The sequence below is a fragment of the Malaclemys terrapin genome, chromosome 22 (assembly GCF_027887155.1).
Source record: "Malaclemys terrapin pileata isolate rMalTer1 chromosome 22, rMalTer1.hap1, whole genome shotgun sequence".
Taxonomy (NCBI): domain Eukaryota; kingdom Metazoa; phylum Chordata; order Testudines; family Emydidae; genus Malaclemys; species Malaclemys terrapin.
Genome location: NC_071526.1, coordinates 14,485,331 through 14,500,388, shown reverse-complemented (window position 1 = coordinate 14,500,388; position 15,058 = coordinate 14,485,331). Strand labels below are relative to the sequence as shown.

Below are 15,058 nucleotides of genomic sequence, written 5' to 3'. Positions count from 1 at the left end.
AGTGGTGGGGAGCGTGGTGTGAGAACCTGCGTGGAATAGAATAGACTGGCCCTTTCGGCATGGGCTAGTGTCCTGAGTGTTACCTGCCAGAGGCACACTTAATACTGTGTGCTTCCCAATGGGACAGCAAATGGGGCCCGTTCCTGATTCAGGGAGCAGGATCCCATCATGGAGAAAGAGGGGGCAAGAATTAGACGCAGCCTGGGTGGGGGTCTGGGGCAAGGACCATCTCTTTGTACTGTGTTTGTACAGCTCCTAGCACAGCGCGGTCCTGGTCTGTGTCTCAGGGCCCCACAATTGTCCCACAATACAAATTATAATAAATAACAATAGAGAAGGCCAAATACAAGATGATGCCCAGGTTATGGGCCTGAGCGACCTATTAGTAATCATGTTCATTAAGGGCTAGCCAAAATCCCATTGTTCCAGGCAGCGTACAGACACAAAGCAGCAGACTTGCGGCATTTTGTCTTTGCAAGTGTTCATTTCAACATTTACCAAAAAATGGTCCGTCAGTATTTCAATCTGTGGTGAGTCCGTTTCATGGAATATACCAAAGGCCCTTTGTTTTCAGTTTTTATTTTTCTTTACAATTTCCCAGGACTGTACTAGTGTTTATTACAAACATTTTAAAAAAGGATCAAAAATCAGTGCCAAAAAATTAACTTCACAGTTTTCTGGGTAAATACCAGGATTAATATTGGAAGCCAGATTGGGTTGGAGGACAGAAACAGCAGCAAATTGAGAAAAGTAAGAGTACTGAAAGTAAAAGCTGCTGCGAACTGTGGTTTAGTTCATGAATTGCACATTAATGGTTCACACGCACTCCGCGGTCTCACTTTAACAGCCTCCCGGGTACACTTTGTCTAACTTATTACAACCTAAACACAGCTCTGCTGCACTGGATTTTCTTAACATCATTGTTTTTTTCCTGTACTCGAGTGGTCCAAAATTCCGGGTGAAACTCACTAAAAACCCAATACGAGCTTTTGTAAAACCCAGGACATTTTCAGTAAAAAGTGAAAACCAAGGGCCTCACGTGTCCCGCCCAGCTAGCTAGTGGCCTCCCCTCCCCATCTCAGCACCACAGGATACCCACACGCTACACGCTCCCTTTGGCAGGCAGGGCGAGGCGGGTTAATGTTTAACAAGCTGTGTGATTGGTAAAGCCGCAGTTAAGCCGATTAATGGTCTCTGGTGCTGGGGCACCCATCCTGCTCTCGTCACAAATGGGGGCTGCGCGTCGCTAGGACCGTGTTCAGTTATTAACTGCAGGGAGCTGATCTCAAATTCCCATTGGTTTGATTTTTAATCGGCGTGATAATAAATTTTGTAAAAGCTCCCTTGGCAGGAGTAGCCCAAAGGGGAGGGAGAAATCCTGCTCGAAAACCCAGCTGTGTTCACCCCATCTGCACTAGCCTTCCCTATATGTTCAGCCTGGCTGACTTTCCATTTAAATCAAACAACAAAGAACAAAAGTCAAGTCTGCTTGGGGGAAAGAGAGCACAGTGTGTGCGTCTCTGTCCGAGCATGCTGCATTAACTCCACCTCTCACAAAATGGCTCAGGAAATTTAAAGGTGCAGTACACACAACCTCCCTCCACCAAGGTCACCTAATTACCAACACCAGAGGGGCAGAGGATAGAGGGGCATCACCCGGGAAAGAAATCTGGCTTGAAGGGGGCACCATGGGCCCTGCTCACCCAGATGATGTGTAGCTGTCCCCTCACCCCATGGTGACACTGCTCTTTCCTCCCTGTCTGCAGCCATCATGGAGGTTCACGAGGATTTCTTCGTGTACAAGAGTGGTGTCTATCGGCACACGCCGGTGATGGCTGGGAAGCCGGAGCACCACCGGAGACACGGCACCCACTCAGTGAAAATCACAGGGTAAGGAGGGCCTCTCATGCCGTAGCAATTTTGTGTCTGCGCCCGCGTGCCAGAGGTGTCGGGCAGGGTTATGTGGGTGTTTGAGAAGGTGTCGGGGAGGGAGATGGGGGCGTGAAATTAGTGGGGTGTCGAGGACGGGTCAGGCGTTTGCAAGGGCCGTCAGGGCGGTGTGCGGGCATGCGCACTGAGGCCAGAACGAGGGGGTGTTGGTGGGAGGCTGTTGGCTGGCTGGGTGTATCGGGGGAGGTGTCACACCGAGACACTAGGCTGTTTGCTGAAGGGGCAGGGCGCTGTGTATTTGGAGTGGGGGGCCATGGTGAGTGGCATTGAACATGTGCCAAGCCGGCGCCCTTCCTGGAATCCCAAAGTACATTGGGGGGCCCGCGGGGAGAGCAGAGGCCGGAGGAAGGATGGCAGCCAGACAGGGCCACTCCCCTCTGGAGGGAGGAGGTTGAGAGTTTTTCCTCTGGCAGTGTCCCGGGGGTGGGCAGCTCATCTCTGGGAGCCACTGGACTCTGTGGGGTGGGGGCTGCATGGCAGAACAGTCTCCCAAGAGACCCACTGCCTGAGCCAGCCTGCCCAGCGCCCCTCCCCCCACTCCCTCCCCGCAGGCCTACAGGAGACACAGGGCCAAAGAACCAGCCCCAGTGTGGGCCAGCGCTTGTTGTCGCAGGACAAATTGCAGCCCAGAGTTTCCAGCAGCCTGGTCCGGCCCTGGTGGCCCCCCCGGTGCCCTCTGGGCCAGTTCAAGCCAAGAGGAGAAACAAATACGTTTCCTTTGTTTTAAGAAAAACCCAGGCTGGGTTTCGTTCTCGTGAGTGCAGGAGGCTGCCAAAGCCTGGCACAGGCTGGAATAGTTGTACCAGCCTGCCCTGCCCTCTGCTCTTCCCGTCCTGGGGCCCCGCGTGCAGCTCTGCTGGTGCCCCTCAACCCCGATCCGCAGCCCCGCTGCTCTTCCACCCCCGAGCTTCTGCGCTGAGTGCAGCGCGCCAGGCTGCGGGGCTCGGTTGCAGGCCGGGCGTTGGGTTTGTGCTTAGAAGCAGCTGTGAAAAGCTGGTGCAACCTGGGAGGCTGAGACTGGGATCCTGCCCCTATGGCAGTTAATGGCAAAAGGCCCCTTGGCCCCTCGTGGTGCAGGATCGGGGCTGGAGCAATGGTCAGAGGGGTGAGGGGTATGGCGTAACTCCAGCACGTTCTGCGCCCAGGGAAGCATCCTGGGCTGTACGGATGCTGGTACCTGTGTGGTGGGTGCTGTATGCGCTGACAGCCCTGTTTTCACCTGCCTTGTTCTCACTATTACCCCGAATGACTGTCCCCCCCATTGGCACCATCCACCCGTGTCCCCAGGATGGCACAGACGGCCCAGCTGGGAGCACGTCCCGCCCTGACTCCTGGTCCTGCCTGGGCCCTTCACTGAGTCAGTTCTAGGCGCTGCTCGTGGGAAAAGCTCCCTCAGTCTGCGAAGACATTTTCCCTGCGGTGGAGGAAGGGAGTTCCCCTTCCTTGGGCTGGAGAGGAAGCGTATGTGTGGGGAGAGATGAAAGGAGGGGGAAGCGGGTCCCGTGCTTTGGGCCCAGCCTGCGGTGAGTCACGCTCCGGCGCTTTGCGTCGCTCAGAGAGGAGTGGGTCGAACCCCAGGTTTGCACCGATCGAGCCGCCGGGGACGCAGAGATCAGACGAACCACACTGGCGGCCGGCTGTGCCCTCCATAGGAGGGCGGTGTGGTCTACAGCGCCCCCTAGTGATGGGGCTCACACTGGGACACCCACTACTGCCGCTAGCTAGCTGAGCTCCCCTGCAGCCCTGCTGGTCAGGCACCTCCTTCTGGGGAAGGCAGCGGCAAATGGGATGGGTTCGGGCTGGAGAGCAGGCTGGGGAGAGGACAGCAGCCCAGCATGGCCGGGAGGCGGGGATGCAGCCGGCTCAGACTGTCCGATACCAGGCGGGGTGAGCAGTGGAGTCGGAGGGGTTGGAGCAGGGGTGAGGGGCTGGCATGAAGGAGGGTAGCATGGGGGTCAAGAGAGGGCGGTATTTAAAGTTTATGCTGCAAGAGCACTGAGCTGCCCTAGGTGAGATCTGAGCCCCGTTGTGCCAGGCGCAGCCGGAGGGGGAGCTGGTCCAAGCAGACAAAGGAAGAATTATGCCCCCATTTCACAGGTGGGGAACCGAGGCTCTGAGAGACTAAGGGACGTGTCCAAGGTCGCACAGGGAGTCTGTGGCATCAAACCCTTAGCCGCAGACCTTCCAGGGAGGATTGTTAAGCTGTGCAACAGGCGCCCCAGGGACATGCAGAACAAGACTGGGCGGAGCCCTGGGGACCGTGGAATGTCCTGTTTCTAGCAGGGTTTGATCCAGTTCAGCAGGTAGAACCAAGAAGAGCATGTCAGCCTCCGCCACCCGCTCGGGGCTCTGCCAGGCAGACACGAAGGACACAAGCCTGCTGTGTTTCCACCTCTGGGTAGCTGCCCCGGCTTGCTGGCTTCCTGGGCCCGCAAGCCACTTGGCTCGGGTTTGGGCTGACGTGCTGCTGCCCCGGGGTGACTTGGCCCCAGGCCCCGGGGAGCTTGGAATGAGCTCTTGGAAATGTTCCAGGTCCCTTTCCAGCCGGGTCTGCCCGTATCTGGCTGGTTTCTTGCAGGTAGGCCAGGCAGCGGGGCCAAACGGTTGCAGGGTGTGGGCCGATAGCCGCGCCCCTACAGCCACAGTCAGATCCCTCAGCCAAAGCAAATCTGGCTCCTGCAGCTCCTTCAGCACCCTGGAACTCAGCTCCTGCCCGAGCGGGATAAAGGCAGCTGCACCTGTATATTCTGGCCCAGCTGCAGTGCCAAGGGGGCATGAGAGACCCAAGGTGGAGAGGGTTAATGCAGCCACCTTTCCTCTTTGGAGTGGACAGTGACGGGTAAATGAACGGCGTCTCTAGTACCTGTATCAGCTAGGCCAGGGCCAGCAATGGGGGCTGCAGATAAGGGTTGAGGTGCATTGGCACACTTGGCTGCAGGACTGGAGCAGCAGGGGAAGGGGGCTGGGAGTGAGGGGCATCGGCAGAGCTGTGCGGGGCCCAGGACTGGAGCAGCAGGGACAGGGAGCTGGGAGTGAGGGGCACCGGCAGAGCTGTGCGGGGCCCAGGACTGGACGGGCAGGGGACTGGGAGTGAGGGAACTGGCAGAGCTGTGCGGGGCCCAGGACTGGAGCAGCAGGGACAGGGAGCTGGGAGTGAGGGGCACCGCCAGAGCTGTGCGGGGCCCAGGACTGGACGGGCAGGGGCAGGGGGCTGCGAGTGAGGGGCATCGGCAGAGCTGTGCGGGGCCCAGGACTGGAGCCGCAGGGACAGGGAGCTGGGAGTGAGGGGCACCGGCAGAGCTGTGCGGGGCCCAGGACTGGACGGGCAGGGGACTGGGAGTGAGGGAACTGGCAGAGCTGTGCGGGGCCCAGGACTGGAGCAGCAGGGGCAGGGGGCTGGGAGTGAGGGGCACCGCCAGAGCTGTGTGGGGCCCAGGACTGGACAGGCAGGGAGCTGGGAGTGAGGGGCACCGGCCGAGCAGTGCGGGGCCCAGGACTGGAGCAGCAGGGACAGGGAGCTGGGAGTGAGGGGCACCGGCAGAGCTGTGCGGGGCTCAGGACTGGACGGACAGGGGGCTGGGAGTGAGGGGCACCGGCCGAGCTGTGTAGGGGAAGGTTGCCCAGCACTTGCCCCCTCTGTTCCTGGTTCTCACATCCCTTAGCACTTGACTCCCCCTCCCCACTGCTAACTCTGCCTGGCCGGGCTCCAGGAGCGAGCTTGGCCCTTGGGCGGGAGCTGTGACCTCAGGGCTCCATGCCATCTCCGCGAGCCAGGAAACCGGCAAAGCTAAACAACCCGCTGGCCCCGGGACCCCTCCAGCCTGAGACCCAACCCGGTGAAGTGACAGTAAACCGAGTGTCGCCGTGGTTACCAGTTCCAACACCAGGGGCAAAACAGTCCCCCAGGCAACAGCCGGGCTGGGGACTGAAGGAAAAACCTGACGCCCTGAGCAAGGCCCGGGCAGGCAAGTGAGGAACAGGCGTCTCCTTCTCCGTGGTGTTCTCTCCATCTGCTCACGGGAGAGTCGCGGAACCGAACCAGCCGGCCAGGTCCTGAGCCCAGCCCCAGGGAGCGGAGTGGAGCGGCGCCAGGTTTCCACGCAGTTCGGAACCACGACCGAGCGCGTGATGGGAGCGGGGAGCTCCTGAGTGGGGTCGCCTCTGGCTTGCCCTGGGACACAAGGCAAGGGTTGGACGGCTCCAGGGGACTGGGCCAAGTCTTCATTCCCCCCGCCCTTGGGTTTGCTCAAGGGTGGAGCACATGAAAAGGCAGGACTCATATGAGCTGGATCCGCTGGGACTGGGGCGGTGAGGCTCCAAGCCTGACCCAGAACCAGACCCCCGCCTCTAACCATCGGTTCCTTTCGATCCTGCCGCAGGTGGGGAGAAGAGAGGACGCCCCAGGGGCAGACTCAGAAGTACTGGGTGAGTGTTGCGCTGGCAATGAAACACCCCTGTAATCGCAGCCCCCCTGCACTGGGAGCTGCGTGGGTAGGGTGGAGAGCGGTGGGAGGGTTAGCGTCCCACCGGTGCTGCGCGGCTTCCTGAGTCCCGGTGACGCTGCAGAGGTGCCATCAACCCCCCAGGCCTTGTGCCCTCAGCGTGGGGCCAGTCCTCAAGCTACCGTCCTGAGGCTGGCTGCAGTTCTCACCCGGGGGCAGGGGGGTTTGTTGTGTCCTGGGGCACTGGAAGCCAGACATGGGCACGCTAAGGCTCAGGATTGAGTTCAGGAGCCAGCAGCTCGATTCAGCGTGTGACTGGGCTGCGGGTCTCCCCAGGACAGACCGGCGGGGCCCAGCTGGCATGGGCTGTGGCTGGCGCAGAACCGGAGATGGAGCCAGTGCGGGGCAGCCTCTTCCGTTGTTCCAAACTTTGGGTCAGAACCAGGGAAGGGAAGGGGTGCTTTCCAGGGCACTGCTGCGTGCGTGTGTGTCTGGCTGGCTGTGTGCGTCTGGCTGGCTGTGTGTGCACGCGTCTGTCTGTCTGGCTGTATGCGTGTGTCTGTCTGGCTGTGTCCTTGTACACACGTGCTACACACAGACTCGGCTGCTAACGTCTTTTAACGTCTTTTTCTGGCCTCCCTGCAGGTGGCTGCGAACTCCTGGGGCAAGCACTGGGGAGAGGGCGGCTACTTCCGCATCGCCCGGGGCGCCAACGAGTGCGAGATCGAGACCTTCGTGGTGGGCGTCTGGGGCCGCGTCAGCATGGAGGACATGCGGCGCCGGAAGTGAGCCAGCCGGGTGGCCCCGCATGGCACGGGGAGGCCGTTCCTCCCACAGCCCCGACGTGCTCCATGAAGCCCAAGTGTGATCTGGACCCAGCCACAGGCACCTGCAGCAGACTCTGGCTCCGTCGCTACCCACAAGGGACCCCGAAGGATCCCCAGCTGGCCACCGTCCTCTCCCAGGACTACGTAGGGCTCTGAGAGGCCTGGCATCCAGGGGACCTGGGAGGATCCCTGAGGACTCATGGAACTGCCACCAAGGAATGTCTTCATAGCACGGGCCTCACCCTCTCCTGGTAACGGACCCTCGGCCCTGACCAGTCCCTAGCTGGAGACGTGCTGGGACCCCCAGGCCTGGTCCCCTCTGGGATGCGCTTTAGTGAGGACAGGGCCCTGTTTACACTACTCGGGTGGGGTTTTGGGCTGCGGCTTCTGCTGTGGGGCTGGGGTGTCTTGAGCCCCGCCGTGTGGAAATCAGATTGGTCTGTCACCCCACCCTTTTGTGATCCCTGCCACCGCCTTCGGGGCCCCCATTGTCCCAGCCCCGCCACCCATCGCTGGGCTTTACCCCAGAGATACGGAGGGGGCCCTAGGGCTTCCTGGACCTCCAGCTCTCCAGAGACCAACCTGTAGTTAACCCTTTCATCTCCCCGGGGGCAAGCTGCCTGGCCCTTGTGCAGAGCGCACAGGGTGCCACTGAGCCACGCCTTTGTCACCCCAGTGGCAGGGTGTTTGCCCCTTTCCCCCCTGCCAGCGGGCGAGGAGATGGCACAGCCAGCACGAGGAACCCCAGCCTTTCCGGAGAGACTCCCGCGTTAGCAGGGAGCTGGGTCTCCAGGGGTTACCACCAGCCATGCGGCCTGGATGGAGCTGGGCCAAGGCAGGAGAGTAACTGACACGCTGCTGTTCTTCACCCTGGTCATCTCTAGCTTTCCCATTATCCTAGAGGTCCCCTCTCCTGCGCCCCTAGGAGCCCACTCTGGTCTCCCACCCAGTCCCACTGCAGTCCCCACAGGATCTCCGACCAACTTCCTAATTTCCCACACACCCCGTCCCCCGCCGCCCTTCCACAGCCCTCTGCTCTGAGCCTCAGCGTCTCGCCTCCAAACGACCCCCGTCTCGCGCGGATCCCTGTTGGGACCCGGGCAAGGCTGGCTTTCTGCTGACACCGAGGCTGCGGTGCACTGGCCCGTAGCTTATATGTGCTGAGCACTTGAAAGTGCGTCCCCAGCCCCCTGGCTTTTCACCACGGCCCCACGCTTTGTACCGGCCGGCAGGGTCTTAGTGCCTAATCCCGGCCTGGCTAAACAGGCCATTGTTGGGCGCCGGAGGTCACTCGGATGTTTGCGCTCGATGCCCTCGCTGGCGCTGTCAGCGGCGCGGCCCGAGTCGTGACAGTAAGCTGCAGCCTTTCATGTCAAAGAGGCAGAGGATTGTTAAAACAGCCCTGTGCTTCCGCCTGACCGGAGCGGCGGGACGGGGAGGGGGGCTTAGAACTGCCTGCTCCAGCAGAGAAGTCAGGCACCGCACCAAGAGTGGGAACCTGGGGGGCCAGGCACCGGACTGGCCGCAGGGGCAGAGAGATCAAAGCAAAGGCTGGGGTGGAGAGTTGTGCTGGGGCGGGCGGGGTTAGGATGGAAGGGGGACGCAGCACCCTCCTGCACTGGTCTCTGGGGCAGGCCTGCGGGGAGGGGAGTCTGGCTTGGATTCTGGTTCCTCCCTGGGGTGGATGCGCTACCAGCAAAGTAACCAGCTAGGAAACCTTCCCCCGTTCCCTGCCTGCTGCCATACGTCCCCCCACTGCCGCTCCAGTTCCCCGCGGGCCGCTCTCTGCCCCAGCTGGGCAGCCCTGGAATTGCTTGTTTCAGAGTAACAGCCGTGTTAGTCTGTATCCGCAAAAAGAAGAACAGGAGTACTTGGAATTGCTGTTTGGCTCCAAAGGGCTCTGGGAGACCCAATGAACAGGCAGCTCTCTGCGCTGATGCAGGGCAGCAGACGCCCGTCAGCGTCAGGGGTGATTGGCTCCGGGGCGGAGAAGGAGCAAAACCAAATGGGACCCCTGGCTCGACCCAGGGCAGAAACCCAGTGTCTGACACACGGCATTGCTGTGGCAAACTCTCTCCCAGGCCCTGGTGCGCGTTTCCTCTCCCCTCCATGATGCTACCCAGGCTGGACGGCTTGTCCTGCCTCGGCCTCCTTACCCACTTGGATTTATTTTGCCCTCCCTGCCCAGCTGCTGCCCCCTTTCAGCAAATCCCCATTGTCCAGCTCAGAACTTAGCTGCAAAAAACATCAAAAACTGTGAAATCCTTCCCTTGCTCCGTGCCCATCCCTCCGGCTTCCTGGCTGCGCTGGGATATCTGTTTCTCCTTGTTCAAGAAGCAGCATTGAAGTTAAGGGCAGAGCCAGCTCGTCTCTCAAAAGCCTTGAGCCTTTAAAGAGCGCCATGTGAGAGCACGTGCAACACCCCCTCCCTCTTTGCACAGCCAGTCACGTCTTTGTGTTTTGCACAAGCGGGCGTTGCTCATTAGGGGATGGAATTTGCTCTTGTGCAGACTTGGTAGCGCACAGCCTCTGATCACTTGAGCCTTGCGCTGGCCTGGGGTGAATGTCACACAAGGGGCATTTGTGCCTTTAACGCCTGTGTCTTCGTTATGGATCCAGATAACACAGGGCCCCAAAGGACTGGTGTTCTTCCACCTGCCGCGCAGCTGGCTTCAGGCCAGGATTCGCCGCCAGGGGCAGCTCGGTGCTGCGCCCGGCTGGGAGATGTCTAAGCGTAAAGCCGTACGACTCCGGAGCGTAATCTAAACTTCTCCCCAGCCTGTCACTTTCCAGGACAGGCACCGGATCTGCCTTTTCCCTGTGGTGCTAACGGGCCCAGCGCAGGAAAATGTCCATTACCAAGGGCCTTGATTTGGGGAATTTATCCTTCCGTTGATGTCAGTGGCAAAGCACCCCCCCCCCCGCCCCCGTTTGACTTCAGTGGGAGCTGGATCAGGGCCACTGGTAGATAATGTTACACGTTGCAATGTTTGCTGATGTACTCACAGCTTTGTCCGGGAGCAGGGGAGGGAGGCACTCTGTGTGTCTCTCTCTCCTGATCCACAAGGTAATTGCTCTCAGACCAACGTCCCTGTCCATGCGTCAGCGAGGAGAGCTGGTGTCCGAGATGTGGCAGAGGCTTTGTCAGGACAATCTGGGTCCTGAGACTGCACTGTCCAGGCTGAACAGTGAGTCTGTAGCCAAAGACAAAACAAGCCCGCAATCTACCTGCCTAGCTAGCGGTCGGGCTGTCCGGAGGGGTTATATTGTAAGAGTCTTTTGTATTTATTGTGCTTTTTATTATTTGTACATAAATTTATTGAAGCCTCTCACCAGCACAACTGTGTCTTTCTTGCCCACAAAGTGGGCCTGTTTGCCATTGGTTACCGCTGGCTATCCCTGGGGGTCATTAGCCAGCTCCATCCTGGCCGAGCCATCGATTCAGAGGTGGTAAAGCCGGAAGGGACCGTTATGAGCAGCTAGTCTGACTGTTACGGAGTTTGGGGGAGACAAGGCCCTGCACCCCCGGCTTTCTGTGATTTACCATGACTCTCAGCCTGCCAGTAAAACAGAAGGTTTATTTAGACGACAGGAACACAGTCCAAGACAGGTCTTGCAGGTACAGACAACAGGACCCCCTCAGTCAGGTCCATCTTGAGGGGGGAGCCCAGGGAGGCCAGAGCCCCGTCTGGGCTCCCCTCCATTTTCCCAGCCAGCTCCAAACTGAAAACTCTTCAGCCCCTCCTCTCCCTTTGTCTTCTTCCGGGGCCAGGAGGCCACCTGATCTTTTTGTTCTCCAACACCTTCAGTTGGCACCTTTGCAGAGGCGGGGCCCAGGCCATCAGTTGCCAGGAGACAGGGTGTCAGCCATTCTCTGTGCAGACACCATCACACTGGCCCCCTAGGGCTCTGCAACAATCACACACCCCTAGACACTCGAGAAATGCACTGGGGAAACTGAGGCACCCACACAGCACTCAGAGAAAACATTAAGAACCGTCACACTTTGTCACACTGACCTTCTGTGTAGCCCATCCCATAGAGCTCACCTGATGACAAGGCCATATCTCACAGCTGACCTAGAGCATGTTTTAGAAAGACACCCCCCCACCCCGCTCCCCTGTTTGATTTACAGCCTACAAGCGATGGAGCCTCCCCTCCATCCCCTGGTACATTCCATCGGTTAATCACCTTTGGTGTTAAAAATTAGTGCCTGAACGTGTCTGGCTTCATCTTCCAGCCGGTGCATCTCGTTCTACCTCTGTCTGCTGCAATAGAGGGCACAAGCCTACCTCGAACGGGCAACTGTCAGTGCCCCTAAAGCCAGATCGGTCCATAATTGTCCCTCGGGAAGGTTCCTTGCGCCTTCCTCTGACCCAGCTGGTACTGGTTATTATTAGCAACGCGATATCAGCTCGATTGCCCCCCGCCCCCCAGTCTGACAAGGCTGGTGTCCCTCGCTTAGCTGGGACATGGGCACTCTTGGCTCAAGGAAACGGCCCATGGTTTTGCTGGGCGCTGCTCTCGGGGCTCGCCTCTTGCTGGTGCTCTGAACAGCTGCAGGGCTGTAGGCTGCTCAGCAGACAGTGGGCTTGGCCTACCCTGCAGGGGGGCACTGCATGCGGGCGAGGAGGAGGAGGGAAGAGCCTTGTTTAACTATCAGTGGCCGTGGCTCGTGGGAAGCCTGGTATTAGGACAGCCCCGTGGGGAGCTCAAAGGTGCCCGGGGGAGACTGGAGCCTTTTCTCCCCTGCTCCCCTAATCCCTGGGGTGAAGGCACATCTGGCTCTACCCGTCCCGTGACGTGGCACCGCGTGCTTTCCCTGTGGGCCAAGCTGCAGGCGCTCCGGCCCAGGCTCGGGCAGGCACAGGGGTCTGCCCCCTGGGCAGCCATGCGGGAGACCTCTCCCCAGCACCAGAGCCCTCAGTACCCAGCGGCGCAGCGCAGCCCCTCACCGGGGCCTCGCGCCGCCCTGCCGCACCAATGAGCAGCGTTTCCTTTTGCAGCGCCTACTCTGTCCGTGGATTTTCCGCTCCCCTCTCCCCTGGTTCCTGGCCGCGATTGTTCTCCGTGGCCTGGCAAGTGCCCCAGGCCTGACGCAGGGAATTCTTCACACGGCTGCGTGGCTGCAGCTACGAAGGCAAAGCTGCCGGCTTCCTGCCTCATTAACCCCCCTGCAGGTGGCGGAGTCCCCCTGGGTGCGCCAGAGGCTGGTCCTGGCTGAAGCCACCAGAATCGGAGACCTCCTGGACTACGGCGGGGGACTGGGTGGAGCCCTGAGCGCTCGGTCGGCATATGGGGCTCTCCACCCTTCAGCGCCCCCACCCCCACCCCCACCCCCGCGCATGCTCCAGGAGATGGGGGCAGCCTTATTGCCCATCTCTCAGGTTTTTCTTGAGCAGGTCCTGTGAGAGGATGCTCCCCACCCAACGCCCTCCAGACTTTATCATTAGGCCCCTGCCCTGCGAGTCTCCCGCCCCCCCCTCCCTTCCCCCCCCGCCACAACCCTCCCCTTCCATAACCCAAGCTGGCTGTGTGCCCCCCAGCCGGTTCGTTTCCGAACCACGCCAAGGGAACAACTTTACATGCTCGTGCTCCACACACTTCACTTCCTCACCCTCGTGTCCTGGCCCCACTACCAAGGGGCGGGCCCTACTACCACCTGCAGAGAGGGAAGGAACCCCGGTGGGCCCAGGAGAAAAAACAACCCCCCCCCCCCACCCCTGAAAACCACCACTTGCTGGGGGGAGCCTGGGCAGGATAGAGGAGTCATCAAGTATTGGGATCACATTGTGCGCACGCACGCACACACACACACACACACACACACACTGTCATGGAAGGACGCTTTGTACACACTTCCTTCGTCACACACCTGCTCGGGAGAGAGTGACCAGATGTCCGAATTTTTGGGGGCGGGGTGAACAGTCCTGATTTTGGGGGGTCTTTTTTTTATATAGGCTCCTATTACCCCCCCCCCCCATCCCAATTTGTCACACTTGCTGTCTGGTCACCCTAGCTCCGGGGGCACATGCAATGCATGAGACACTGTTTGCTCCACGTGGGTGCAGGGACGTGGCTGCTCTGCCAAGGAGGGGTGTGCGGCAGGACCACAGGGCAGGGGCTCTCCAAGAAAGCAGCTTAACAGGTGACATGCCCCCGCCCCCACATTCACACACCCTGCCCCCCCCCCAAAAAACCTTGCCTGTCATTCTCCCTCCCGACATAAGCGGGCAAAGGGAAGGGCCCTGTTGTCCCCACCTTGCCCCTCAGTCCCTCCACTCCCCACATGAGGTCAGCACCTAGAACAAATGTGCTGGCGAGATAAAGGGCCCATCATTGTCTTGCTTCCTGTTTTGCCAGGACACGGTGACCGCTGGAAAACCCTGGTCTGGCGCACACGCGGCGCCCGTGCCAGAAACGTGCGGCCAGCTATGCTAGCGGCGGGGAGAGGGGAGGGTCTCCATGCTGGCTCCAGTGGTTAGACGGTGTCAACACACAGCCACGCGACGCTAGGTGTGCCGACACCCCGCCAGCCCCAACCAGCCCCCGCAGGCGAGACACAGGCGCACACCTGGTACCACAGCCTGGACACTCACACGCCCTGGCCGCACTATGCAGATGAGCCGCACGCTGCACCAGCCTTCTCCATGGGCCGGTGCACACCTGGCCAGCCGCACCTGGGGCAGGCGCCCGGCACCCCATTGATGGACAGGTCCAGCCTTCTTACTAGTGCTGTGGGTATGGGACTGCTGCAGCAGCCCCCTCCTCTCCCTGCCCACCCCGCCTCCATGGCCCTACCCCCCTATAGGCGTTAGCAACACTAGGACTAAAGGTGGCGGCCACATGTCAGCTGACGTGGGGTTACACGCCTAGGCTGGGCCTGACAGTTTGTAGATGGCACATCAGGGAGGTAGGGGTGTGCGTGCGTGTGTGTGTGTGTGTGTGTTTTACACATTAATATGCATTAGTGCTGTAGATCTGCTGGCGGTGCAGGTATTTGTGTGGGGCGGGGGAGTGTTACAGGTGCACTGCTGGAGCTGTGCAGTGTGTGTGGCGGGGGGGGAGGGTGTTGTCAGCATTCATGCTGTGTCTGCAGTGATACTGTGGGGCGCAATGCGCCGCGCTGGCACCAGGACGCCCGGGGAACCTCGTTATTCTTCATGCAGAGGCCTGGTTAGTAATTCCCAAAGACAAACCTGACCTGGCAGGTTGTCTCACTCCCCCATCCCCCCCAATGAGCAATGCCGGGAGAGGCCTGCAGGGGGTGGGGCACTCAGCAGAAAGGCCATGGTGGGAACAGGCTGGCCCCAGCCCCATGGAGCAGCCAGTGGGTTAGCTGTCGTGCCCCCGCCCCCCGCCCTGCCGCCCCCCTCCACACTTCTGCAGCAGAAAGGAAGCAAGAGGAGAGTGCCACCTGGTGGCTGCACTCTGCATGCGCATGGGCCCAAGCCGCATCAGCAGCCCAAGGGAGGAGCACGTGTGTGATGTGGTGGCTGTGGTCGGGCGGCGTGGGCTGGTCTCACGCCACAGAGCACCCTACATCATGGCGCCATGGCCCAAAGGCGGCAGGTCCCCCTGCAAAGCACGGGGGAGGAGGAGCTAATGGCCTGAACATCTGCCAGGCTTCCCAGGCTCCTGCCATAACCACGAGCAGGATGCCCCCGGTGGTGCTGTGCAGTGCATCACATGGGGAATGTGGGGTGCCACCTTAGATGGACCGAGGGGGTCAGTGCTGGCCTGTCCCCTGGTGGGTGCCGGGTTAAAGCCCCGGCTGAGGGCACGGACGCACTGGGGAATGGCTGGGCTCACCACAGCTGCTGGAGGGCCCAGTGGGGA

General features: G+C 60.2%; 1 protein-coding gene across 2 annotated transcripts in view; it reads left to right on the top strand.

Annotated features, from left to right (window-relative positions):
- The window catches only part of TINAGL1 (tubulointerstitial nephritis antigen like 1), a 28,985-nt gene extending 20,208 nt beyond the window's left edge, over window positions 1–8,777 (top strand). For both annotated transcript variants that reach the window (XM_054012012.1, XM_054012010.1), the window contains exons 10-12: window positions 1,767–1,890; window positions 6,330–6,375; window positions 7,038–8,777. In XM_054012012.1, coding sequence (XP_053867987.1) covers window positions 1,767–1,890; window positions 6,330–6,375; window positions 7,038–7,181 — 314 coding nt within the window. In that variant the 3' untranslated portion in view covers window positions 7,182–8,777. The remainder of the gene's footprint in view (window positions 1–1,766; window positions 1,891–6,329; window positions 6,376–7,037) is intronic.
- Window positions 8,778–15,058: the final 6,281 nt, after the last annotated feature.